General features: G+C 49.4%; 1 protein-coding gene across 4 annotated transcripts in view; it reads right to left on the reverse strand.

Moving 5' to 3' along the window:
• RBM10 (RNA binding motif protein 10) overlaps nt 1-27,520 on the reverse strand; it is a 464,414-nt gene that overhangs the window by 311,517 nt on the left and 125,377 nt on the right. For all 4 annotated transcript variants that reach the window (XM_069647579.1, XM_069647578.1, XM_069647580.1 and 1 more), the window contains one exon: nt 14,917-14,977. In XM_069647579.1, the coding sequence (XP_069503680.1) occupies nt 14,917-14,977 (61 nt within the window). The remainder of the gene's footprint in view (nt 1-14,916; nt 14,978-27,520) is intronic.

The following is a 27,520-nucleotide window of genomic DNA, read 5'->3' on the forward strand; positions in this document are numbered from 1 at the left end:
CGGTTTGCCCAAGGTGACCCTTAAATCCTTGACTTTCCAACTGGGCTGGCCCCAGAACTTCTAACCTTACCTTCTTGAATCGCCCCAACCTCTAACATTCTGCAAAGACCTTTAGTGCATTTTAAACCATGTGATCCTGGGCACATTTCGCTTTGCTCCATTTAAAGTGGGCCTGGCCTATGAACTTTGGCTCTACAGTAAATACTGCCTTTCTTCTCTTGCTGAGAACTCCTAAAAGTGTTGGGACCCGTTTTATTTCTATGCTGTGCCTTTTTCTCTCCCTTTAACCTAACTATTGGAGTGCCATCTAGGTTTCGCGCTCACATCTGTTTTGACAAATAGTGGTGTTTTTACTCTGACTGGTCTAATAGTTGAGGTGTGTATACTTTACATGACTGTTTTAACTTGCTTTTGATTTGGAGTGCTAGTATATTGCCTAAAGTGTGTTTTAAATAATTATGTACTTTTTATGCAAAGCTCAGGTCAGTGTTTGTTTGCACTACTGTGTTTTGAGCCCTATTGTGTATATTCTATATACTGCTCTACTCTTCTTGAGGTGTCTGACTGCTCAGCCACAGCTAACAGGTAAATCTGGGTGGTGCAGACTGCTACCAATTAGGTTTACTGCTTGCTCTTATAGTCTAAATCTTTTTGCAGTGTTCCCCAAGGGAACTGCACAGGATTCTGCCTAACAAAACCCAAATTAATGTACTTTGTTGTACTCATTATAGAAATGCCATCACTGCAGTTTTTCTAGGTAGGCGTCCGTGAGGTCACAAAAGAAGCCATCGTCAGTTCACTTCTACTGCTCACATTCAGGTACGCCTTCCAGACCCGTTGAAGGCACGGCCCCTTAAACATTTAGAAATTATATACTTGATAGTAACTAATTCTAGTTTGTAACTCTACTTCTCTTGGGAAGATAACAATATTCTCAAACGAGGAAGTCTACCCAAATTCAAAACCTTTGTACCTTTTCTCAAGCAAGATGGTAAAAATGAATGTGGTTTTGAGGATGAACAATCAAAAATATTTCTCAAGGTGACCTGCCTCACTCAATGTCTGTTGGGAAGCATATCTGTTGTTGCGACCGTACCTTCTTCTGGTAAAGCAACACACCTAAGCAAGGCTGCAGATGTTGCTCTCTGCAACAGTGGTCACCATGGCAGAACAAGTTCACTGGTTTACTTTTAAATCATTTTCGAATATAAACCTTTAGTATTGGAGCTTTGCCCTTCGTTCAAAGTTAAAACCATTCATTAATTCCATACCAGTTAACGAAGTTGGCTTTTTGATCAGGTTTAACACTGCACGAAAACCAATGTGAATGTTAAGCAACAGATCATCATGTTACAAATGTTTTATATGGTGCAGTGTTAGGAAAGATCTCTTTACGGCACCTTTCCTTCCATTTTTTTTAATGCTCCCCCAAATGTGTTGCTTTTCATTTTTGAAACAACCTACTGTTGTGTTGTGCAGTGAAGCCTCCAGCTTCACTACACTGGCTTTTGCTCATCTGTTATGGGGTAACTGGCATGTCCTTCAGGATGTCAGTACCGGGAAACATTGTTTCCCTTAGCCATGATACTGACGTTACTACTTTGGTAACTTTTATCATTGTACCATGGATCTTACAATGCAGTACAATGGGGTGCACTTCTGTTTTTGCCCTAGACTAAAGCTCAAAGGATTTTTGGATACGTGTGCTAAATGGACAGGCTGGGAGCAGCAGTGACTTTAAACAATTCTTTGGTGCTTTTCGTTTTAGCCTTACCATGTTTGGCTGCTAACTGGCTAGTGACTAAACATGGCCATGCCACAAAGTTTTGTGCTTGCCCTTTGGCCACCATGTCTTTTTGCCATCCACCCGGGTCTGTCAGGCCAGGAAAATCCTTAAATGGACTTCCAGTGCCCAAGAAAGCAGAGGCTTTTGGGGGGCTACTGGAAGCTTTTATGTGTTTGCTGGCAGTATGTGGGCTGGGACCGTCATGTTCCAATCCACAAACTGGTTTCTGAGTGATATGCACGAGTGTTCCTGCCAGTGGTCCCGATTGGACCACTGCTGGGTTGTGTGCAGGGGGCCAGTTCTGCTATTGGGAGTTTGTGCTCTTACCTGGCTTTTGGGATAAGAGGACCCCTTTACCCACTCTTGAGAGATCCTGGAGAAACCTGAAGGAACTAATACTACTGTCAAGCTGTGAGACCTGTGAGGAGACCGGTGACCCGTCTGAAAGAGGCCTGGTGACCAACTTCTGCTGCTGTACAGGAAGAGCCACGTCTTGCTGCCAATCTCCAGCAGTCCTGCGAGGGAGCTGCAACTCTTGAGTGGAGGAAAGACATTACTTACCATAATAGCATTTCTGATGATTGTATCTGCTTACATTCACATGCTGTGCATATGGTCCGACATCCAGTGGTAACCACAGAGTATTGAATCTTGTCTTTCGGGGACCGAAAGGGGACGTCGGCATAGGCGGGTCTGTAACACTATCCCTATCATGAAGTGTAGTGTACCCAAAATCCCTCATTCTCCAATGTCCCTCTGATTGTATTTTTTCTGCCGCGAGGGAGCCCAAGGGTATTGTGAGTGAGTACATAAAAGAAAGAAAGTAGTAAGACGTCTATGTTCCTTCCACCCGAGCGGGGAGGTAGGATGGGCGATTGTGAATCTAAGCAGATACAATCATCAGAAATGCTATTACAATGAGTAACGCATGTCTTCTGATGCTTGTTAATATGATTAGATTCACATGCTGTGCATAGGCTAGCAAGCAGTACCCGGAGTTGGAGGTGGGTTGCGAGAAGGAGCAGTAGTGAAAAGATGTCTTAATACTGCTCGTCTCACCAGAGAATCAGATCTAGAAGGTCTGTTTAGGCAATAGTGTTTTGTAAAGGTGTGTACAGAACTCCAGGTTGCCGCTTTGCAAATGGACTCAAGAGGAACATTTGCAATGAATGCTATGGATGCCCGAGTGCCTCGAGTAGAGTGTGCTCTAGGCTTAAAGGGCAGTTCCCTCTTAGCAAGAGAGAAACATAGTGTGATGCATTTGACAATCCACCTTGAGATAGCTGATTTAGAGACAGGATCCCCATCTCTACCAGCTGCCACTGAAATGAAGAATTGTTTAGTCTTCCTTAGTGGTTTAGTTCTTTCCAGATAAAGCATGACTGCCTGCGCACGTCTAGTGTGTGAAGGCTTCTTTCGGCCATGTTAGTAGGGTTCTGGAAGAAAGTGGGTAGTTCGATTGACTGGTTCACATGGGACTTCGAGATGAATTTAGGCGCAAACCTGGGATGTGTCCGCAGAACTACCTTATCCTTGTGGACTGTAACAAAGGGGTCTAAAACAGAAAGAGCCAGTAGTTCGTTAACCCTTCTGATAGAAGTGATAGCCACTAGGAAGGCTGTTTTATAAATTAGGTCTTTCAGACTTGCTTTATGCATAGGCTCAAAGGGGGTTCACATGAGCCTGGTCAAAACCACATTCAGATCCCATCCAGGGGCTGGGTGAGAGATGGGAGGATAAATCCTCTTAACCGCTTCCATAAAGGCTTTAATCACAGGTATTTTCCACCACAATACTTTTTGTTGTGATGTGGTGTAGGCTGACAGCAGCCAGATGAACCTTTAGGGAATTGAAGACTAACCCAGAGTCCAACAGGTGGGTAAGATACAACACAATGTGTGAAGGTGAGCAATCAATGGGATTGACGCCCTTGGAATTACACCAGATGACAAAACGTTTCCATTTGTTGGCATAGCAATAACGTGTATTAGGTTTCCTCGCTTCCCTGAGTTTGTCCATGCATCTCTGAGGGAGTTGCAGGTGTCCAAACTATGATCTCAGGAACCAGGCTGCCAAGTTCAGAGTTTTTGGGCAAATTTCCCCGACCAAGTTATCCAGAGACAGTTCCCCTTGGATCGGTTCTGGGGGTCCCTGGAGGCGTAGTCTTGGAATTGAGCGTTCTCCCGAGTAGCAAACAGGTCGATCTCTGGGAAACCCCATTCTGCGAAGACGTCTTCATACAGTCGCCATTCGTATTCTTCTGGAAGAGGAAAATCTCTGCTGAGTATGTCTGCCAGAAGATAGAGTTCCCCTGGAACATGTTGGGTCAACAAAAACATCTTGTGTTTGAGAGCCCACATCCAAATGTTTTGGGACAGCTTTGATAGCCCTGCAGAGTGAGTGCCCCCCTGTTTGCTCAGGTATTAGATTGCTGTAGTGCTGTCGGTTAGGATCAGCATAGTCTTCCCCTGCAGTTGCATCTGAAAGGCATTCAATGCTTTGAACACAGCTAATAGCTCCAGTAAGTTTATGTGATTGGACGCTACTTGAGGGGACCACACTCTGTGTGCTGTCTGCTGAAGCAGGTGAGGGCCCCCCTCCCACCCCCCACCTGTGAGAGAAGAGTCTGTCATGAGAGTGGTTTCCACTGCAGGGGTGGTGAAGGTCTTCCCCTTCAAGAGGTTTTCTCTTGACCACCAATGCAGTGAGAGAATGAGGGCTGGCGAGACAACAGATCTTCCCATTGTCCGCTGGCCTGACACCACTGGCTGTTGAGCCACTCTTGCATTGGACACATGCGCAGCCGCACGTGGGGAACCAAGTATATACATGACGCCATCATCCCTTGCATAACCTCACCTCCCGACTGGCTACAAATTGAGGAATCTGAGAGCATGTTCTGAACCCTCTCGCTGGAGGGGAAGACAAAACAGTCTTCCGTCCGAATTAGCGCTCCCAGAAATTGTTTTACTTGGCTGGGGACTAAGCTGCATTTCTTTTCGTTGATTGAAAAACCCAGACTGAAGGAGATCTACTGTTTTTTGGGTGTTCGAAAAACAAGCGTCGAACGACTCCCCCGTAATGAGCCAATCGTCGAGGTAAGGGTAAACTGGGAATGATAGTCTGTGCAGGTGTGCTGCTGGCACTGCCAGGACTTTGGTAAACACCCTAAGAGCCGAGGCGATGCCGAAGGGGAGTACCTTGAATTGGTAGTGTTTGTCCTGGATCATGAACCTTGGGTATTTTCTGCGCGTTGGCAACATTGAAATATGAAAGTATGCATCTTCTGGGGTTTTATAAACTTGTTCGCTGGGAACAGGACTAGAACACGACGCAAGGCGAGATCCTTTTTGGGTACAAGGAAGTACACTGAATAAATACCCTTGTTTACCTTAAGAATTTGGACGGCTTCTATGGCGTCCTTTCCCAGCAGTGCTTCCACCTCTTGAATCAGGATCTCCAGATGGTCCGGTAAAAGGCACCGTGAGCGTGGCGGTCTGAACTGTGGAGGTCGGGCGAATTCCATGCAATAAGCGTGGGCGACCGTCTTTAAAACCCACTGGTTGGAAGTTATCCCCTCCCATGCCTTGAGAAAAGATGTTAATCGCCCCCCGACCAGGAAGACCTGGGAGGGGACCTGGACTTGGTGGTCATTTCTGACCAGAGGCTGTGGCTCCTCTGAGATTGAGGCCTCTGCCTCTACCTTTGCCGCGTTTCTGACCCCTTGAGGGGTAGTAAGTAGGGCTTCCAGATGCTTGATTTGTGTTGAAGTTACCCATGCCGTAGTTGTTTTGACCAGCACGGGCTTGCCCTCGAAAGGCCCGCCAAATTACCACCCCTCTGGGAGGAGGGTTTCTGTGATCTGGTGCAAAGACCTTACAGTCTCGTGCTCCTTCTTGGCTGTCTCCAACGCTTCATCCACTGCTTTCCCGAAGAGGTTAATCTCCTCAATGGGTTTATTAATGAGGGAGGCCTGAGTCTCAGGTCTAAATCCTGATGTACGCAGCCATGCGTGTCTTTTCAGTAGAGTCCCTTGTGCAAGAGACCTGCCTGCAGTTTCCGCAGTGTCCAGGGTGTTCTTCACCACATTCTGGTTAACCAGTTTTCCCTCCGAAACAATGGCGAGAAGGTTGTTCTGGCGGGTTCAGGGATCTCCTGGAGGCTTTCTTCGAGTAAGTTCCATTGGGCATCAGCATAGCTTGCTAATAATGTAGTATTATTAGAAACCCAAATGGTGTATGGAGCTGCTGATGTGACGTTTGCCCAGGGGATACAACCTTTTAGACTCCTTGTCCGGTGGCGATTCTCCCGTGGCAATGGGTACCCCTGCCCTCTTTCGAGTGGTAGTCACTTCCAGCGAGTCTGGGATGGCATGCCCTTTGATATACAGAGGGTCAGTAGGAGAAGGCCGAAATAATTTTGACTCTCTGGTTCACTGCCCGTGTCTGAGCAAGTGTGACCAATGAGGGTGCTACTCGTCTCTTAACAGAGTTAAGGAGGGGGATGGATTGACTCGCCAGAAGTTTTTCCTTAATATCCTCCACGAAATCCTGCTCCGGTACCGCCTCTTGAGTGGCAATTTTGAATTATTCTGCCGCTTTTTCCAACATGGAGTTGAGTCATTTGGTCATCCACAGGGGAGGCCTGCCGAGCCGGGTTGGACGGAGGAGAGTCCAGGCACAAAATATCAGAGTCCTGATCTTGCTGTGTCCAAGGGTCTTGACCTTCCTGCTGGGTTTCCTCCCAGTTGTCAGTCGTATCCTGTTGATCTTCCTCATAGTTCGAGAAAAGACGCTGCTTCTTCATTATAGATGTCCAAGTATCCATATGGATCACATCTTGTTGGAAAACATGAGACTGATCTACTTGAATTTGGGGGTTAGGGTCTACCCGAGCCCTTTTCGGGGGCAGAAGATCACAAGAACTGATAATCCGCTCCAGCCGATCCATACAACCCACATTTTTCTGTAGTCCATTTAGAGGACCCAAACGGGCCTACTCGAGGAGAAGCAACGTTCTCTGCACTGCGGCGTCGAGGGAACCTCTAAGGGTGTCGGAGAGAGGCTCTAGACCATCTACATAAGCCTCATCAGAATTGGGAATCCAATCTGCCAAAATCTTTTTAGCGGATTGGCCCATAACCTTAAGTAGAACCGGAGTAAGGCCCACCGCTGCTGCGATTCTTCCGATGCTACTTTCAATAGTCGCCAAATCGACGCGAGACAAAGGCTCCAATTTGTTGGCAGTTGTAATACCGTCCACAGCACTAGGTGGCCTAGCGGTTGGTTTTCCGGGTAGAGGCCTAGACGTAGTTTTCGGGCATACTGAGGCCTTGGAAACTGCCGAAGCGTTGGGCTCCCGCACTTCACGCGTGAAGGTTTTGCAGTAGCGCCCTTGGTTTGTTTTGATTGCCCAGTCGCAAAACGCTGCTGCGGATACGGGGGAAGGCTTTGGATCTGAACAATCCGAGGGAACCGGCAAAGACTTCGGCGGCCCCGTTGGCGCTTTCGCCTTTCAACGAAGGCGTTGAAATTGGCATAGGAGTTGTGTGCTTAGTGCGATGCGTTTTACGCCCCGTGTGTAGTCCCTGTAGCAAGACCAGAGTTGAGCCTGGAAGGGTCGGGGATGGGCGCGGCGGACCTAGAAGCATCCGCATTGGACGTTTGGTCATCCAAAGTACCCTGTCACCTTCAGCTGGCGTGGCAGTGGAGGAAGGGGACTCCACGCATGACATACCGTACGCGGCCCACCGCTTTACACGATGCTCCTTAAGGGTCTTGGGCCGAAAGAGTTTACACGCCGCACACCTCTTCTTGTCGTGCTCTTGAGGGAAACAGGCGTTACACGTCCTGTGTTCGCCCTACCAAGGATATCTGACTCTACACTTAGGGCATAACCTAAAAGGAGTCCTTTCCATAGTAAAAGGGAAGGATGACCAGACCAACAGGGAAAAGAAGGAAAGACATACTAAACAATATGGCTACCCTGACCCCACTCTCCCAACTATTAAGTTCGGCCAGAGGGCCTGACCATGTGGAAAATTTGGCTGCTGGATCTTAGGCGCAAAAAACCACAGCCTTAGACGATTCCTCCGTAGTCTTCATCGAAGATTTTCTTGTTGGGCGAAGTGACTTAACGGGTAATAAACCGACAACTCTGTAAAGAAACAATTTCTCTAGTAAGAGCTCCGCTATAGGGCGACCAGTATCTGGGCGGAAAAAAACAATCTGAGGGACCTCGGCGCATGAGGGATTTTGGGTACTACACACGTCACGATAGGGATAGTGTTACAGACACGCCTATGCCGACGTCCCCCTTCGGTTCCCGAAAGACAAGATGCAAAAAATGTGATGCTAAGCAGATTAACGAGCATCAAAATCTAAATTTCCAGGAAATCTTAAGGTTGACATAGAAAGAGGATCCTTATGAGGTCTGTTTGGTGTAGGGTGCTCAGAGAGCGACAATCCTTTCCAGGCCATCCATGTACCCTTCAAATTTTTCCCTGGTCCATTCAGATGAACCAGAAGGTGTAAACGGTGGAAAATCTTAATTTTCTTGCCTTTAGGCACCGAAGGTTATTAGCAATAGCGATAGATAAATGCTGCAGACTAGCCTCAAAGTCTTCGCGAGCATCGGGGTACGTGGCACGCTCCTTCCGTTTCTACGTTTCCCTAGGCATCAACCACACTGCTGTAGTGGTCCTCGCGATACTCTGGGATGTCCGGCGAATCGGGGTGTCGTAGGCCTAGAGGTAGGAGGCCTAGCGGTAGGTTTTTCACCTACCGATTGACTAGAAGGCCCAACAGTAGATTTTTGTCCCACCTGTGCCTTAGGGGCTTCGGATGAGCGCACTTCACCGGCCAAGTGTGATTTGAAGTAGCGCCCTTCATTTTTGAAAGCCCAGTCGCAATACGCTGCTGTGGATGCGGGGAAGGCTGTTGATCAGAGGAAACCATCTAAATTTCCGGCTGTCCTGTTGGCGCTTTCACCCGTTTCGACAAAGCCGTCGAAATTGGGGGAGGGGTTGTGCGTTTAGTGAGGGTTTTATGTACGCCCCTGTCGCCGGGTGTTGTCACTGTAGTGTGACTTAAGTCAGCCTGGAAGGATCGGGGGACGGGCGTAGCGGACCGAGGAGGGTCCGCCGTAAGGTCAATGACATCCGGTACGGATGCTTGGTCATCACTGGTGCCCCCGGCAAAGATCCAGCCCGCAACATGCCGTAGGCGGCCGACAGCTTAAGGGGGAGCTCCTTAAGAGTTTAGGGTCGAAGGAGTCTACAAGCCTTGCACAACGCTTCCTCGTGGTCAAGGGGTAGACAATTAATGCACTTATCGTGCTCATTCTTCCACGGGTACCTGACCCTGCAAGAGGGGCAAAACCTAAATGGTGTCCTTTTCATAGCGAAAGGTAATTAAAAAAAAAGATGACCAGACCTATGGGGAAAAAAGGGGGAAGAGGAAAGACACAGCGAAAGATATGACCACCCGACCCCACTCTCCCTACTGTGTATGCCGCCCAGAGGGTTCGGTCACGTGGATGACTGCCGCCGGATTTTAGGCGTCGAGGTCCGCCGCAGAAAGTTCCTGTAGTCTTCGTTGAAGTATCTTGAAGCACCGCCAAAGTGACTTTGGGGAAGTAAACCGACAAAGTCGGTAAACAAGGATAAACAACGTCTCTTATGAAGAGCTCTGCAATGGGGCGACCAGTTATCTGGGCGGAAAAAAACAATCTGAGGGACTTCGGCACGTGAGGTATTTTGGGTACACTACACATCACGAAAGGGATAGTGTTACAGACACGCCTATGCGAACGTCCCCTTTCGGTCCCAGAAAGACCAGATGCAATACTCTGCGGTTACCACTGGATGTCAGACCAGATGCACAGCAGGTGATTCTAAGCAGATTAACAAGCATCAGAAACTAGGTAACCCCTCCAGCACTCTATAGGAAGTGTGTGTGTGCTGGGTCTAGGAATTTAAAAAGACTAGTAAAGTCAATTTAACTTTACATTCTCTGGGAAACAGTAGTTTATCCCAGAGAAGGTATTTAAACCTTGTAGAGGTTTAAAAAGACATCCCTGTGTCACTGCACTGAAGGTGCAGTGTGACACATGAAGAGTTATCTAAAACTACATAATCAAAGAGCACAAGAGTAAAACACATCAAAATACGAGAGTGGGAAAAAAAGCTCACTCTTTCTCCAGATAAAAAAAAAGAAAAGTCCTCATAATCCAGCACAGTTGTTGGGGGTCTCTAAGGTGAAGGGAATTCGCACATTTATCAGCATTCTCCCTAACAGGGCCGGAGCCTTCACCGGCGGGATAGCCCTTTCACAAACTCCTTGACCAAACGATGCAAGCATAGGGATGATCGTCCAGGAGATCAGGTGTAGTGGCAAATAGCCGCCAGATGAACCTTGATGGAAGCATGGGCCAGTCCTGCCTTGCCCAACGACAGCAAATAGGGCAGTACCTGCAGAGCAATGACTCGTAGAGGGTCGATCTTCTGATTACGGCACCAAACGGCAAACCTCTTCCACTTGTACCGTTAGCATTTGAGAGTAGATGAAGCTCTGGCCTTGGGGAGCACCTCCTTGCAATCCGCTGGGAGATCGTAGCCCCCAAACTCTAGTGCTGCAGGAGCAAAGCCTTCAGGCTCCGCGATCCTGGGTTGTGGTGCAGAATTGCACCTCCTTCCCTCGCGAGTTCTGCATCCGCTGGAAGCTTGCTGGAGGGAACGCTGACAAGTCCAGAAGGTCCGAGGACCCTCGGCCATGGCGGGGCAACGAGGATCATCCTGCACCGGGTCCGCCTGAAGTGATTAGTCGAAGCAACGGCGGGAACGCATACAGAAATAGGCCGTCCCATGGGATAGAATATGTCCCCCATGCTCCCCGGCTGGCGAAACCTGCTGGCAAACCTCTGGCACTTGGTGTTCATCACCGTAGCAAACAGATCGATCTGGGTATTTCCCCCCCCCCACCCCATCTGCGGAACAGGTGATCCACTTGGTCCTGCCGAAGTTGCCACTTGGGCAAGAGCGCGGCTCCCTGCTGAGAGAGTCGGCGATTGTGTTCTTCACTCCTCTTAATGTTAATGGACATTTGTACCGCGGACTATCACCACCGAAGTGGTTCCCCTGGTGCTCTGGTGGCTCTGAAAAAGGGGAGGAGATGGGGTGGGTTAGTGGGAATAAGCTGGAAAAGTGCAAGAAAGCAGTGATGTGCTGTTGACAGCCTCAGCCCAGTGGGTCCGTTGGCTGGGTTTGGGGTGTTTTAGGGTCTGTAGTCATGTGCTGTTGTGCAAGTCTATGTGTGGTTTGTTTTGTTGTTGCATTGTTGTGAAGTTTGTGCGGATTGCTGCATTTTAGGCTTCTGGTTGTGTTTGATTATAGTTTGAGAGGTGTATGCAGAGGGATGGAATTGTTGTTTGGTTAGTTGGCATTGCTGTCCTTGCAATTGTGGGATTCCATCTAGGTGCGGTCACATTTCTATCTAGATGCGACGCAAGCTAGGTTCAGAATTCTAAGTGTGGTGCATGCTAAGAATCACATTTCTATCTAGATGCGACGCGGGCTAAGCTTGAGAATTACATCTACGTGTGGCATATGCTAACAATCACATTTCTGTCTAGATTTGGCGCAGGCTAATCTTCGTGGTTCTCTCCGGGTATGGTACTAGTTAACATAATGCAGGCAGTGTTTGCTGCCCAGCCATGAATAGGTTTAGGCTGGTGGTCACATATCTCTCTAATAATGCATGGTGTAGGTTTGTAGCAATCTAGGCCATTGAAAGGTAAGTTAGAGTGGTAGCAGCTTTCTGGAGTAGAGTAATTGCTCTACCCCCTCCCCGGCCCCCACCCATGCCAGCACTTAGTTCTGTCGGTGTCTGGTGGCTTCATTGGCTTCCCCTGCTGACACCTGCAGACACATCTTGGCACCGCCAATGTGGGAACCGCCCTTGTCCTTGGGCCCTTAGCCGCAGGGGCTGCCGGGCAGAGGGCTACTCTGGGAGGGTCAGTTATGGCCTTTTGGTAGACCAATCAAGGGGGGGGGGGGGGTGGTGGTATCGTGAGGCAGAGGGGCTCTCGCCAGGAAGGGGGAGCGGGTTGGGGAGGCAGGCAGGCTATGGCCTCAGGTGGCCTGGGGCCATGGGTGTTTAAGACCCCAAGGCCTAAAGATGGCGGAGAGAGCTCTAGGCTCTCGGGGGCATACTCACCTGGCTCCGGATGGAAGTGGAGCAGGCGAGGTCCCTGCTGGTCGCTCCTGCTAGATGAAACGGGAGGAGTAACAACCCTTGAGTTACGGCACAGTGCCAAAAGTCCTGCGCCTCTTGGAGAGGTCCGGGGATCTGGTTCCCCCATGCTCCCAGATGTAGAACATCGTGGTGGTGTTGTCCGTGAAGGCCCATACCACTTTGCCCTTGAGGGACGGAAGGAAGGACTTGAGGGCCCAAAACACTGCCTGCAGCTCCAACACGTTGATGTTCAATGACTTTTCCTCCATTCCTCCAGTAGCCACAGGCCTCTTAAATGAATACTTCTGGAATGTGCTCCTACTCCTTCCAGGGAGGCGTCTGTCGTGACTGTCTCTTGATGAGGTGGGATCTGAAAATCTGCGCTGGCGGACAGATGTGCGCGCACACCCCGAGCAGGGACTTGATGGATCTTACCAGTGCGATCTTCAGGGCCAACAGCCATTGTACCTTGCCCAAGATGGCCGCGATCCTTTCTTCCGACGATGACGCCAGGCACGACACTTGAGTCGGGCTCCCAGAAACCATGCATCCTGCGATGGAGTCAAGCAGGACTTCGCAAAGTTTATTGAGAACCCAAGTTAGACAGGAGTTGGACTGTCCTTGCAGTGTGGTAGACGGCGACTCCCTACCTACCTGTGCCGTCCAACTTCTTCCCCTCGCTGTCTGGGGAAACGGAGGCTGAAGATGAGGGATTAGAAGACTTCTTCCTCGCTGCTGCCGAGACCACCGAGTCCGGGGAGGGCTGCCACTGTAGGCACTTGGGTGCAGCTTCTGGCACCTGGTACTTCTTCTCCAGCCTATCCCTATTTGCTGGGGCTGAGGCTGGGTTTCTCATCAGTGCCAGGCCTTCATCCCCAAACATAGTCCAGGAGAGGTACCGCCAGCAGGATCTTCCTTTTGGTCTCACGTTGTTGGTAAAGGAAACCTTACTTCTTGGGTCCATTCTGGCATCAGATGGAAGAACTCAACGCCCGGGCGACCATGGTGTGGAATGACCCCACTTAGTCTGTGGGAGAAGCCCTCAGCAGCTGAGAAATGCTGCCGCCGTCTGTAGTCGCTGTGTCCGTCCCTGTATCCCTAGTGCCGGAGGTGCCGTCGGCCTCCTCTTCTGGATCTCCAACACTAGGGTTTTGAGAGTTGAAAGCATGTCCAGCGACACGTCCCGGGAAGTTATCAAGGGGGGGTGGAAGGGTTAAAGGTAGGCTTTTTGGGCCCAGCGCCCACATAGTCTGCATTCCTGCCGCGTGCCCCTCAGCGTTTCCGCCGCAGTCGTCCTCGGCCGGCCGTCATTGCTCCCCACAGCCTCCGGGACTGTGATAACAGACACCAGGTACGCCTCATCAGAGGAAGAAATATCTGTGCCCTGGAACACTGTTAAGGCCTTCACTCTCCCCTCCCTTTTTGTATCCTGAGGGGTCGGTCTCAGGCTTGGGGATGGCAACCTCTTCTCCAGCACTTTCTCCACCGGCTTGGCCGAGGCCTCCCGCCTCGGGCCCCTCTGGGAGCCGCCGGGTCAGCCCCCTTCACCAGGTCGAGGATGACTTCGTCTGGACCACCTGGGCCTTCAGGGGCAGGTCGGATACCTTTCCTTGCGCCTTGTCTTCTCCGTCTTCTACCGCAGCTTCCCTGCGTTAGCAGATTTCTTCTTTGAGGAGGAGCTGGAGCGATGACTGGAGATAGAGGCAGATGGGGAAGATGAACACACCCTGCCCGTCACGGTAACCGCTTGCGCAGCGACCGCAACTGAAACGGACTGGCAGTGCTTAGCCTCGTATTGGGCCCCCACGGATGGAGCATCCTCAAAAGCACTTAGAAGCCCGCTCCTCAGTCTGGCCGGTCCAGGATGATGCATGCCCCAGCTTGCTGCACGGGGTAGAGGTCTTAGCGTTGAGCTACAGCGCCAACTTACTGTGACGATCCTTGACGATGCGCTTGGAGAACCCAAGGCAGATTTCACAATCTGCTTCCCTGTGGTCCGGATGGAGACAGAGGCACTGGGCGCATTTGACCTCCACAAACACATTCCTCAATCAGCATTCCTCGTCGACATGGTGTGTGCGTTGTAGGCACAATGGCCTTCTGGAATCTTCAATGAAACTCTCGACGATTCTTGCCCTTGAGAAGCGTTACGACGCCGACAAACAGATCCCTGCATGCCGGTCAAAGGAACGAAAGAGCACACGGGCTCTGTTGACAAAAATAGAACTTTTATTGAAAAAGCATGAAAACGTAGTAAAGCTCTCAGAGCAAAACACAAGGACTCCCAATACTTGAAAATGCAGTAAAAATCTGAAGATGGCCGTCAAAGGAGGGGATTGGGGAGAGTGCAGTCATTGGCTAGGGGCAGTATGACCCCAGCGCTCGGTGACTGGTTTATAGGAGAAAGACAGTTTGTGAGTGAAAGTGAAAGTTTTTTCTTTTACTGAGGACTCGAGGACTCCCAGCCTGACTGGGAATATTTATGCATTTGTGAATCCATGCCAGATCCCGTGCTCGAGAAATGAAAATTCTCCCCAACAGGGCTTAAGGAAAATCTCCTTAACAGTAGCCTAAGCACAATAGAGTGACTGCATACCTTCAACCAGGTTTAATAACACAATAAACAGTCAGCAAAACATTAAAGGCCTTCCACCAGAGGTACAGTTTAGGATTTACAAACTCACAATTGGCTGACCAGAGACTAGTACCCAGTAATGGAACAGAAGGGACTACTATGGGCTAGAATACAGCGGCACAAGCATAGAGATGTGCGTTTCAGATTATTGATTAGCCAGCAAGTGTGCAGGTTGAGCTGCACTGGCAGAGCTGGGTACGGTTCACAGTGCTGCGGATCAGGAATGAGGCTGATTTATTCAAACTTGCCCTCAGAATTCTTACCGGCTCTGGGGACACCACACTTGAAGCACTTCTCTCTACGCTTGAAATTCTGGACTCCACACTACAAAGTAAACGAAAAATAACCAGTTGAAAATAATTCACAAATCTCCCTAAATATTCAGACTGTTGTGGTCTTCTACCATTCTAGGCTCCCATGGGATAACACTCATCTCAAATACTTATAAATATCCCAATTAATAAGAGACAAGCATGGCGAGTTCATTTCAAAGCAGAGAAAAGATGGTTTAGTAACAAACCTGTAACCAATAGTTCCTATTCACATGGTTTGCATAGACCCGACATTGTGTGGTTCCATCAGGAAATGAAAATAATTAAACTTCTGCATGGACAAAGGGAATGTCTAATGAACAAAGATAGCCAAAAGGTACAAGGGGCAACGGCCAGAGGGTAGGGGGGAATAGCACAAAGTAGAGGCCCAGTAAGGGAGCAAAAGACTGAAATTAAGTAAGCCACTGGTGCTCAGTGAGGTAGGTACCCTCAGGCAACTGAAAGGAGTTGAACAGTTACCCTGTGAAGCAGAACACCACAGTGTTAAGACAACCAGCAGCAGAGCAGGTATGCACTGAGAGGTTGTACAGGACATAGGACGTGGAGCAGTTATCCTCTAAGGAAGCGCTCTAAAATGTGACAAGACCACAGTGAGCAGAACAAGTGCCCTGGTAGGCAGACGGACAAAGTTCATAACATGCAATAAATGACGACATCACCGGCACATTGAAGCATCAACGCAGATAGAGGGGCACATAGCAGATATTTGTCACGAGAGGAGAGGTTGCCGGAAGAGGCAGAGGTAGGAGAGAGACTATTTGAAAATGCCTTCATGGAAGAATTTTCACCATCTTGGAGTAGAATCTTCTGATGAGAAAAGGGATCATGGACCAGAGGTCGGACGATCCAGTGGTCGGGCAAATAGAATAAGAGGCTGTTGGAGAGAATTTTCCAGTGTCCTCTGTAAAGGGGTGTGAAGAGGTCTATCCCAATGCGGTTTTAGGAGTGTGGCTCATAGTCCCTAGCAGTAGTAGGACTTGTAAAAGCCAACATAGGGTTAGCATGAGTTTCACAGCCTCAGTTAAACTAACCCAATTAAAGTAGCACAAACCAAGCAGTAAGGCTGAACTCAGGAGGTACTGTTGTATAATACTTATTTTTTTTAAAAATAAAGAAAAAACATGTACAAAAATATTACAGTACTACACTAAGACACTTATTCAAAAGGTAATTAAAAGCAGTAAATGACGAACATTACTTACCCAGTAACCGCCCTTCAGCAGCTAGCATAAGCTATGGTTGGCCCAGTATTTTCAATTTTAAAAAAATAGGACGTTGCCTGCAGCATATGTCATACTATTCCTATCCTACATGTAAAGTGGCACAGTAATGATCCTTCAAGCGTCAACATCCCAAGACGGTTTATTTTTCTGACATAACACATGTATGTACTGAGAGTGTTCTTTTATTTTGTTCTGTACCGTTGCTTCACAGTGGAGAGCAGGGAGGGAGCATGCAACTCTAGTCAAATACAAGCCACAGAAAGATTACATGGTAAGTAAGGAACAAGTTACTTACCTGTAACTGTTCTCTAGATTGGGTCCGGCATGGATTCACATGCTCATGAATATTCCCTGCAGTAGGCTGGGAATACTTGGTAAAGAAAAGAATCAGTTTCATTTTCACTTCTGAACTGTCTTTCTCCTAACAACCAATCACTGGTCTCCGGGTTATACTGCCCCCAGCCAATGACAGCCCTCTAGGTAAGCCCCATCTCTGGCAGCCATCTTCAGATTTGGTAGCACGTAAAGTGGCAGTAGGACCAAGAGAAGAGCCGCAGAAGGGTAGGCGGGAGGGTTCGCATGTGAATCCATGCCAGACCCATGCTGGAGAACAGTTACAGGCAAGTAACTTGTTCCTTCTCCAGTATGGGGTCGGGCATGGATTCACAGGTTCATGAATAAAGAATACATAGCAGTACACACATGGACTACCACGGGAGGAGGCAAGGCTCAACATGAAGCATTTCAACATCAAGCATCTCTTACCTCCTCACCAGGCTCACCTTCAAGTGAACAGGTTGCGCAGCACTGCTTGGCTGACTCTGGACTCTCCATGGCATCCCGGTCGACACAGTAGAATCTTGTGAAGGTGTGTGTAGACCTACACGTAGCAGCCCTGCAGATGTCCAGCAGGGGACACCAGACAAACTCCGTAGTTGCAGCGATCGCTCTGTTCGAATAGGCTCTCGGACGGCCAGGCAACGGTCGGTTTTCCAATCGGTGACAATGGGTGATGCAGCCAAAGAGCCATCTAGAAATGGAAGCCAAATGGACCAAAGTTCACAAACAGCTGTGATGTCTTCCGCAAACTCTTTGTGTGGTCCACGTTGAACTTCAGCGCTCTAGCTACATCCAGCAAGTGCAAAGTCCTTTCAGCCAGCAACAAAGGCGACAGGAAGAAACAGGTAACACCAAGGGCTCGTTGAGATGAAAGTCAAAGTCCAACAGCACCTTCGGCATGAAGGAGGGGTACGTCCGTAGCACTACCATCATCTTGTGAAATGTTAAGTATAGAGGTTTACAAGAGGGGCCTGGATCTCTCCCACTCGTGTGGAGGCGATGGCCACAAGAAACACCATATTCCACAATAAGAATTTCAGTGGCGCCGAATGCATAGGCTCGAACGGTGGACCCATGAGCCTAGTCAGCACCACATTGAGCTCAAACGCTGGGTCGGAAACCTTCACTGGCGGGAACAAAAGAAAAAAAAAGTCCTTTAACAAACTCCTTGACCAGGCGGTGTGACCAGAGCGACGACCGTTCGAGTTCTGGTCTACCGGGAGATAGCCGCCAGATGAACCTTGATAGAAGCATGAGCCAAACCTGCCTTGGCCAGTGACAGTAACTATGGCAGCACCTGCGGAGCTGTAATCCGTAGAGGGTCGAGATTCTGTGCACGGCACCAGGCGGTGAACCTCTTCCACTTATGTCCACAGCATTTCAGTGTAGACAAAGCCCTGGCCTTGGCAAGCACTTCATTGCAGTCCACCGGGAGATCGTATCCACCAAACTCTAGCGCTGCAGGAGCCAGGCCTGCAAGTTCAGCCAACCTGGGTCGTGGTGCAGAATCGCGCATCCTTCTCTGGCGAGAAGATTTGCGTCTGCCGGAAGATTGACTGGAGGGCACGCTGACATGTCCAGAAGGTCCGGGTACCATATCTGCCTCGGCCACGCCGGTGCAACGAGTTGATTGATGAGTTGCAGAAGCAACAGCAACTGGAATCGCACAGAGAAACAGGTCATCCCAGGGGAATGAGAATGCATCCCCCATGCTCCGCGGTTGGGGAAACCTGCTGGCGAACCTCTGACACTTAGTGTTTGTCGCAAACAGATCGATCTGGGGATTACCCCACCATCGAAACAGAAGATCCACCTGGTCCTGCCAAAGTTCCCACCCATGGCACAAGCGCAGCTCCCTGCTGAGAGAGTCAGCCACAGTGTTCTTCACTCCCGACAGATGAAATGCGACGAGGAACATCCCTGGGCGACGGCACCATAGGTCCTGCGCTTCTTTGCAGAGCGCCGGGGATCTGGTGCCCGGATGTAAAACATTGTGGTGGTGTTGTCTGAAGATCTGCACCACCTTGCCCTTGAGGGATGGAAGGAAAGACTTAAGAACAAAAAAACACTGCCCGTAGCTCCAGAACGTTCATGTGCAATGACTTCACGCAAGAGGCTTGTGGCCACCAGTGGAGGAGACAGCCGGTGTGCGCGCCCAGTCCTCCTGGTGAGGGGGAGGGGGGTCTGGCAGTCTGCACCCGCTGACAGATGCACGGACACCACACCACCGAATCGCTCGACGGAAACTCTCGTCGAGGGTGATCCCCTGTCCTCGAAGCTTCCCGATACCTGGATCCAACGGGCATCTAGGAACTCCTGCAGCGGTCGCATCCGCAGCCTGCACAGTCGCACAAGGTAAGTGCATGACGACGACATGCCGAGGAGGGACTTGATTGACCTCACCCTTGCTATCTTCAGGGTCAACAACCGTGTACATTGCCCAGGATGGCCGCTATTCTCTCCTCCGACGGGGACGCCAGGCACGACACCGTGTGGAGCCGGGACCCCAGAAACAGCACGTCCTGCGATGGCACCAAGCAGGACTTCGCAAAGTTTATCGAGAACCCCAGTTCCGCGAGTAGCCAGATGGTCCTCGCCATGTGCTCAACAGCAGTCTCTTGATTTCGCTCAGATGAGTCAATCATCCAGGTAGGGGTAGATGTGAATCCCTGCAGAGGCAACCGGGCCGCCACTGGCGCCAGACACTTGAAGACCCTTGCTGCAGACTTCAATCCGAAGGGAAGGGCCTTGAATTGGTAATGTTATCCTTGGACTACGAAGCGTAGAAACTTGCAGTGTCCTTTGTTCAGAAGCCATTAACCATGACCACTATATCTGGAGCCCTTATTAACATGCAACGGAAATAGGCCTCCTATCTCCCCCCCCCCCCGCCCGATCTCGACATCATAGCCGTTAGGGAATCCTGGCTGCATGATGCAGCTGGTCCTGCCCTCACGCTTGCAATACCAGACAACTATCAAATAATCAGAGTGGACAGAGGAGGCGGCCTAGCCATTATTGCTAAAGCTAGCCTCGCCATAAGACTCATGACCCCACCCATACTTGAATCTTGTGAATTACTCATAAACAAAGTACCCATTTCCAATTATGGTACTTTAACTATATACTTGATATACAGAACCCCAGGACCTAACGGCACCTTTGAGGAGGATTCTCTAGTCTCCAGGCCAACACCACCAAAGACTCCTCGCAAATACTAATTTGGGTGATTTCAACCTGGGATTTAATGACCCAGAGGACAAACAAGCTCAAGCAATAGCAGCCACGCTTGCAGAACATGGACTAACCCAAAGTGTCTTCACCCCAACGCATATCAAAAGAAGAACCCTAGACGGGGTAGCTGACTTGAATTGCACTGTCACCAAAATAACCCCACAACAGTGGACTGAACACCATTTAATTGACTTCTCCATAGAAATAGACAAGCTAATATCTAAAGTTAAAGTAATGGCACCGCCTCCCCCTACCAGATCTAAAACAAATATAATGCCTGATCAACTACTTCCACACCTCCTTCCCTCCATTAACTCTCTCCCAAGTAACTCTGACCCAAACATCCTCGATGTATAAAACACTCGGACTAAGGGCCTTTATATTATTGCGCCTCTCAAACTACACAATAGCAAACAGCAGGCACACCTCAATGCCTGGTTTATGCCTCACCTTAAAGAACTAAGACTCCAAAATATAACATAAGAATGCCTGTGGCGACACTCCCCCTCAGAGGAAAACAAAATCACAACATACTTTGCAAATAATTACAAAAAAGAAATAATTTGCACCAAAAAGAGCTCTTTAATGATAGAATTTCCAATGCCAGCCGTAACACCAAGGAACTATTTGTGATCCTTTGTGAGCTCGAATACCCCATACCTCCACAGGATAAAAAGAAAAAAAAAACTCCTTGCCTCCCACTGAGACACACCTTACCAGTTCCATTAAAGTTACTGGCACCCTAGCCCCTGTTTAGATTTACCAAAGTCTCCATTCAGGAAACGGAAAAATTCATTGAATCTCTGAAGCCATCTAACTGCAAGGGTGACAGCTATCCCGCCCAACTTATAAAAGATGCCGCAATAGACCTAGCACCCTTCATCACAAAGCTAATGCCTCTTTCATGTCCAACACTGTCCCAAATAAACTTAGAGTCATGGGTTCTACCTCTACTTAAGAAACAGACCCTCGACCCATCCATCCCCACAAACTATAGCCCCATCACCACGGTACCCTTTCTCCTTACAATAATAGAGTAGCCTACCTACAAATTCAGAACCATCTTGAAGCTCACCACCTCCTAGGCTCTCGCCAATCCGGATTCAGGCCGCAACACAGCACGGAAACGGCATTAATCGACCATAAAACTCAAATTGACGAGCTCAAGGACAAAGGAAAAACTGACATGCTGCTCCTCCTAGACCTGTCGGCAGCCTTCGACCTGTTGGACCATGCAGTTCTGTGCAAACATCTAGCGTCGGCAGCCCACTTCGAGAGATGTAATATCCTGGGTCCAGTCCTTCCTTGATAATAGAACAATGAGTTTTCTCCACATTGGCATCAGCAGACCCGATCCAGACCACATGTGGCGTTCCGCAAGGCTCTAGCGTATAGCCAACCATTTACCAAGCCCCTATTTGACAAGTTGGACAGACTGGGTGTAACCTACACAAATTATGCGGATGACACCTAGATACTCATTCCCCTTTCGGGCAACTATGATTCTGATACGGCCTTGGTAAATGAGATGCCTCCTAATACAGGCATGGAGGGCATCCCATGGCCTCTGCCTGAATGATAAAACGGACTTTGATTCTTGGATCCGTGGCCAACCTAAAAAAACATAACTACTCCGCCTTTAACATAGATGGAAATATAGTTAAAGTAGTTAAGAGGTGAAAACGTTAGGATTCTACCTTAAACCTAAGGAAACCGGTAAGCTCCATGGCATCATCTACCACTTAAACCTGTAAGCTCAACAGCATGCAGACCATTTCTAACAAAAGCTAGCTGCATCATCCTCGCCAACGCCTTAATTATATCAAAGTTGGATTACTGCAAAGCACTTTACTTAGGAGCTAACAAATATATAACTGACAAAGTTCAAACGCTTCAGAAAAATGCCCGCGCCCTGAACATACATCACAGAGAACACTTACCTAATATGAGAAGAGAACACCACTGGCTAAAGAGAAGTGACAGGATCCTACTAAAAACAGTCTCATCGACATACAAATGCCTCAATAATGCAGCTCCTCCTATCTTACAGAGAGAATGGTTAGGAGAACCTCAACCCGGCCCTCCAGAGAGGCCAATTCCTACAGTCTAGAGATACCTAGATTCAAGCGTGAAAACTGTGGCGGAAGCAGCTTCCCGGTAAAAGCAGCCCAAGCATGGAATGCACTACCACCCAATCTCAGAGCTGACCAGTCCTACCTCAGCTTCAGGCGCAACACTCAACTGGCTGCACTCTAGCGATGTATGACTACATCAACCCTAGTATCAGCCTATGTAACCTTGTACTTCTACTCAACACTTGTTTGAATCTTCTTTGTACTTCGCCTATTTGCTTGTATTCTCTGTACCTGGCCTTCCGCCCCACTGTATTTCTCACTATATAACTAAGCTTTAAGTATACCTGTACCTTGTTGCGCCCAGTTACCCAAGGTTTTGGTGCTCCATCCAAAATCAAACAATGGGGATGTGAAAATAGGCATCCTCCAGTTCCAGCAACAATAGGAAATCCCCTTTTCCAACTGTCCCAGCACATGCTGAAGGGTTACCATCCGTAACTTATGGGACCTGATGTACTTGTTGAGGTGGCTGAGGTCTAGAATGGGCATCCAACCGGCAGTCTTCTTTTTGACAAGAAAGTACCGGGAGTACACTCGGAGCCCAGGAGCCTTTTTGGAACAAGCTCTATCGCGCCCTTCTTCAGCACGGCCCGCACCTCTAGAAGAAGTTGAGGGATGTTTTCCTGCCTGGCCACCGGTGGAATGCACGGACACTTTTGTTGGAATTCCAGGGTGTGCCCTGTGGGACAGGGCATCCAGCACCAAACAGTCAGTGGAGATGGACTTCCACACACTGATGAAGTTCGCCAGCCAGCCATGCACTGGGTTGCGCGGATGGGTTCCAGACGTCACGGTCGGTTCAATCCTGCTTTGCCGTGGGGGCATCACCTTGGCGATGACGGCAACCTCCAACGGACTTGCTGCGGCCTCTGTAGGCTTCCTGGGCCGAAGAGCGGGACAGTTGACAATAGGATGACGAGCCGCCACTGAAACCTTTGGAGGAACCCTGGAACTTTCCACCGGAGGTCAGAAAGGACGGTCGTCGCTGCTGGAGCGTGCCCAAAGCACGAGCAATCTCAGAATCCACCTGGATGGCCTGAAAAGACTCGTCCACAGCCTTGCCGAATAAGTTATCCCCGTCGAAGGGCATGTCCAACACCCTCGTCTGTACATCCTGGTGGAAGCTAGTGGCCCTCAACCAACCCCGCAGACAAAGGCAAACGCTGTTGCCCATCTGGCGGAATACTCTGTTGGCAATGTCCGTGGCCACAGTGATGGCATGGTCTGAGGTCACCTCACCTTCCTGCAGGATCTCCAGCACTTCCGCTCTCGTCGTCGGGAAGAAAGTCCAGGAGGGGAGTGATCTTGAACCATAGCGCCCTCCTCGTACCGTCCCTCTTCGCCGAGGAAGAGGACGGGTTCTTCATAAGAGACAGTCCCTCGTCCCAAATGTTATCCAATAGCGGGATCGAAAGCAGTCTTCCTCTTGGCTTCTCGGCGGTGGTACAGGAAGACTCCCTTCTTTTCCTCGGGAGACAGTTGAACATTTACGAGGCCCTTGAGATCATGGCATGGAAGGAACCAATCTCGTGGGGCGGTGAGGCCCTGGGCACTGGAGACGGGAGGTCCACTGCTTCGTCGTTCGTACCCGTTGATGTATCCAGTTCGTATCATCCCTCGGAGGAGGGTATGGCGGCGAAGGATAACCTCTCCTCTTCTTGCCAGGGGGGTTCCCCTGATGGCCCAGGTGCAGCCGGATCTCCCACCGGTAACAGGAGCATCCTTCTCCTGATCTCTGAGCACAAGGTGTGCAGTGCCCGTAGGATGTCCGTTGGTGGTAACAGTGGTTGCTGCGGTGGTTGCAGTGTTAGCGATGGCAGTGGCGTGGTGTCCTCCGGCTCCTCACGGCCCTGCTGCTCGTCAGTTTCCTCACTGCTCTCCAAATCTGTCTCGCCAGGTTCCTTCCCCTAGGACCTGGCCTCGACTAACTTCTTATCCAGTAGGGCCTTCAGACCAGAAAGCTCCTCGAGGAGGAGATGGCCGAGCCCTGCAGGACCACCGGGCCCCCACTATTCTTCTCAACCAGTGGGAACGGTCTAGGGGAGATGATCAGCATAGTCTTCATCGGTGTCTTCTCAATGGGTAGAAAAGAATTCCCTCACAGCAGGCAGAGAAACTCGTGTCTTGGGGGCCGTCTTCTGTGAATCTGCATCTGTGGCCTTCGCTAGGGACGCCACCACTCCTTCAATAGAAGATTTTGCCTGGTGAACCTGGGCCATCACAACCTTGGCCGTGCCCAAGGCCTTCAACGTGAGGGGGGGGGGGGGGTAAGGGGGCGTCAGTACCTCACTCCCCCTTGGCTTTGGCTTTCTCCATCAGAGTCTCCAGAAGTGTACCTGGGTGGTCAGACTGCCTCTTCTTCGCCGAACACATTGGCTCATGGTCAAAGGTGCTGGGGATGCCGCTCCCGACATGGCCACCGAGGAGCCAGTCCCAACGGCACCCCGGTGCCCGCATGCTTGCAGTGCTTTGCCTTATGTTTGGCCCCCGTCGCCAGAGCGCCCTAAAAGATCTTAGGAGACCGCTCAGATTTACTCTTGCTGGGTGAGGCTTGCTGTCAGAGCTCACCCGCAGCCGGGTTCTTTGTCTGAGCCATTAGGAGAGCCACTTGCAATGGTCCTTCATGGTGCATGGCACCATATCCTTGCAGAACACACAGGCCTCTTCCATGTGGGTTTGGTCTGAATGTAGGCAGTAAAGGCACAGGGCGTGCCCATCGTCCAGGAAAATGTTCCGTAGGCCATATCCTGGGCAGATCCTGAACATAGGCGGTGAGTCTGCTTTATCTTCAGCCATGTCCACGCGGAGTAGGCCTCAAAGAATCTTCTGCAATCCTCCAAGAAGGGAACACGATGAAAATTCGCCCTTGAGGGTCGTAGAAAGTTCAGAAAAATGAGTCCCCGTTAGATGATGGAGCTTAAGGCGCGAATGATCAACAAACTCCAAGAAAGAGCACAAAACGCAGTAAAAAGCCTGAGAGCTAATCATGATGACGCCCACCACTCGAATGTGCTGTAAAAATCTGATGGCTGCCAGAGGAAGGGCAAAGGTAGAGGGCAGTCATTGGCTGAGGGCAGTATGACCCAGAGACCAGTGATTGGTTAGGAGAAAAACCTTTTCCCAGCCTGACAGGGAATATTCATGAGCATGTGAATCCATGCCAGACCCCATGCTGGAGAATGTTAGTCTTCTGAGGCTTGTGAATTCGGCTTAGATTCACATGTTTTCAATAAACTAGTAAGCAGTACAAGAAGTAGCCAGGTGAGCTCAGGGTACAGTAGAAAAATATTGTACGACGGTTTGCCCCACTTGTGAACCAACCGGTTTACCAACACACTAATGTGTTAACACGTGTGGAGTAAGCTGCATGCCGAAGCTTTGCAAAGGTCAGCTAATCCTCTTTAGTAATGAACACTAGAATTGCACCTGTACTGCGAATGGAGTGAGCCTGTTGGGTAAGATTTTCATAGTTAAGGTAAATCTTCATGACCTGTGTGTCAACCACAGAACTTTTTGCTTGGACTTTGCAATTATCTTATCTCTATGCGAGTGGGAATCTTTTTCCGCTCTCACCTAGACTCTCTCTTTAGGGTGACCTTTTTATATCGCCATAGTGTATGGTTGGCGTTCTAGTTTCCTATAACTTTTGGGCTTAGGTTGGGTTGCCCCTTTGGGCCCCCTGCTAATTTCCCTTTTATGGGTGAACTACCGTTCCAAAGTAGTAAAGACGGATTTTAATCCCTTCACATTTAGTATAAGAGCCGCACCGTCCACCCCCTTTATGTAAGGCCCAAGGTAAGGAGTCTCCTGACCCCACCAAAAAAAAAGCACAATTTTTTTTAAAGGTGCTTAAAAGCACCGTAGCGCACTCGCCGCATGGTCCCTCATCCCCCCGCTTCCTGGTCTCCCTGTGCCCGCCTCCCAACACGCCCACTCCACCCGGTTTGGTCCACAAACACCACATAAAGGACACCCAGGGCAGCCCTCTGCCCGGCAGCCCTGCGGCAAAGGACCCCGAGGCAAAGGACGACCCCCAAGATGTGTCTGCAGGTGTCCGCAGGGGACGCCAAGGAAGCCAGCAGCCAACAGACACCAACAAAAACCCGTGAGTGTGACATGGGTGGGGAGTAGAGCAATCACTCTACTCCAGAAAACCCCTGCCACTCTCTTACCTCCCAATAACAGAGTGTCATAATACTAGCATGTCCACACTTAGATAGAACTGTGAATACTAGCCTGCGTCGCATCTAGATGGAATTGTGAATGTTAGCATGTCCACACTTAGATAGAATTGTGAACATTAGCCTGCGTCGCACCTAGATGGAATTGTGAATGTTAGCACGTCATTTGCAGATGCACTGGCCACTAGAGTCTAAATGGAGGATAAGGGGAGCTATCAGAGAGCATGTTAGAGGCGGGGACTAGAGGAGTATGGAACCATTATGCCAGTCAGACCCAGATCGGGACAGAGCCGCAACAGGGGAGACTACGCAAGCCGAGCGCTCCAATCCAGGATAGAGACGCAAACTAACCAACCCTACTAACAATTTCCCTTTCTGCATACACCTCTCAAACTCCAAACCAAACACAACCAAAACCTACAGCACAACAAACCGCACTACATTACAACAACAAAACAAAAACACAGCCTTGCACAACAGTACACGAGGACTACCGGCCGCAAACACCCCAGGCCCAGCCAACTGACCCACCGGGCTGAGGCCGCAAACAGCACATCACTGCTCTTGCACTTTTCCTGCTTCCTCCCACTAACTCAACCTCCCCTCCTCTTTCAGAGCCGCCAGAGCACCAAGGAACCACTACGGTGGTGATAGTGCGCAGTACAAATGTCCTTTAACATTAACATGTGGAGAGCTGGGGCATACAATGTATCCCCTTTCTTACTCGCCTGGTAACATTTAGTTACAATTGCAAGTTCACATGAATGGCTGGTGGCAGTGGTTTTATCCTTTATGACTTTTAGTCTATTACTCACAGGGTGTTAATTCAGGCTCAGAATTTTCAGTTTAGTGCTAAATTCCTCCCACCTTACAGACCCTCAGTCTTTTGCTGAACTCTGGGACTTTGTACTTTTAATTCAATTTGTTTTTTTGTGTTTATTTTAGCTTTGGAGTCTGACAAACTCCATGGGCATCATCTTTACATTGTGACAGCACCTTTGGCACAAGGAAGTCTTAGATTTCCCCAAGGTTTAAATATCTTCTCTTGGTGAAACTATGTTTCCAACAATAGTTAAGAGAAATTGACTTTAATTACATTGTGTAGCTTTCTAAACTCAGCACACACTATCTTACCATAGGGTGCTGGAGGGGTTACTTAGTATCCCCTTTGTCTAGTTTCTCATGTAACATTTTTGTGTTTCCCTTTCTAAAATTAATGGCTGGTGGCTGTGGTTTACGTTTTACTACCAGTGTGTGTTTACCACGGGCTGCGTTCGCAGTCACTGTAAAGCACCCATGGGTGCCCATTTCATCAAATCTTTTTTCGCAGTTTGTTGGAAAGGTGCTCGTTGAGATTTACTCTGCCTGCCAAACCAGGTTTGGTCCCTTTGTTCAGTTTGTCTTTGGTGGGATTAATGAATGA

This window comes from Ambystoma mexicanum, chromosome 2q (genome assembly GCF_040938575.1).
Source record: "Ambystoma mexicanum isolate Mex_15411 chromosome 2q, UKY_AmexF1_1, whole genome shotgun sequence".
NCBI classification, from domain to species: domain Eukaryota; kingdom Metazoa; phylum Chordata; class Amphibia; order Caudata; family Ambystomatidae; genus Ambystoma; species Ambystoma mexicanum.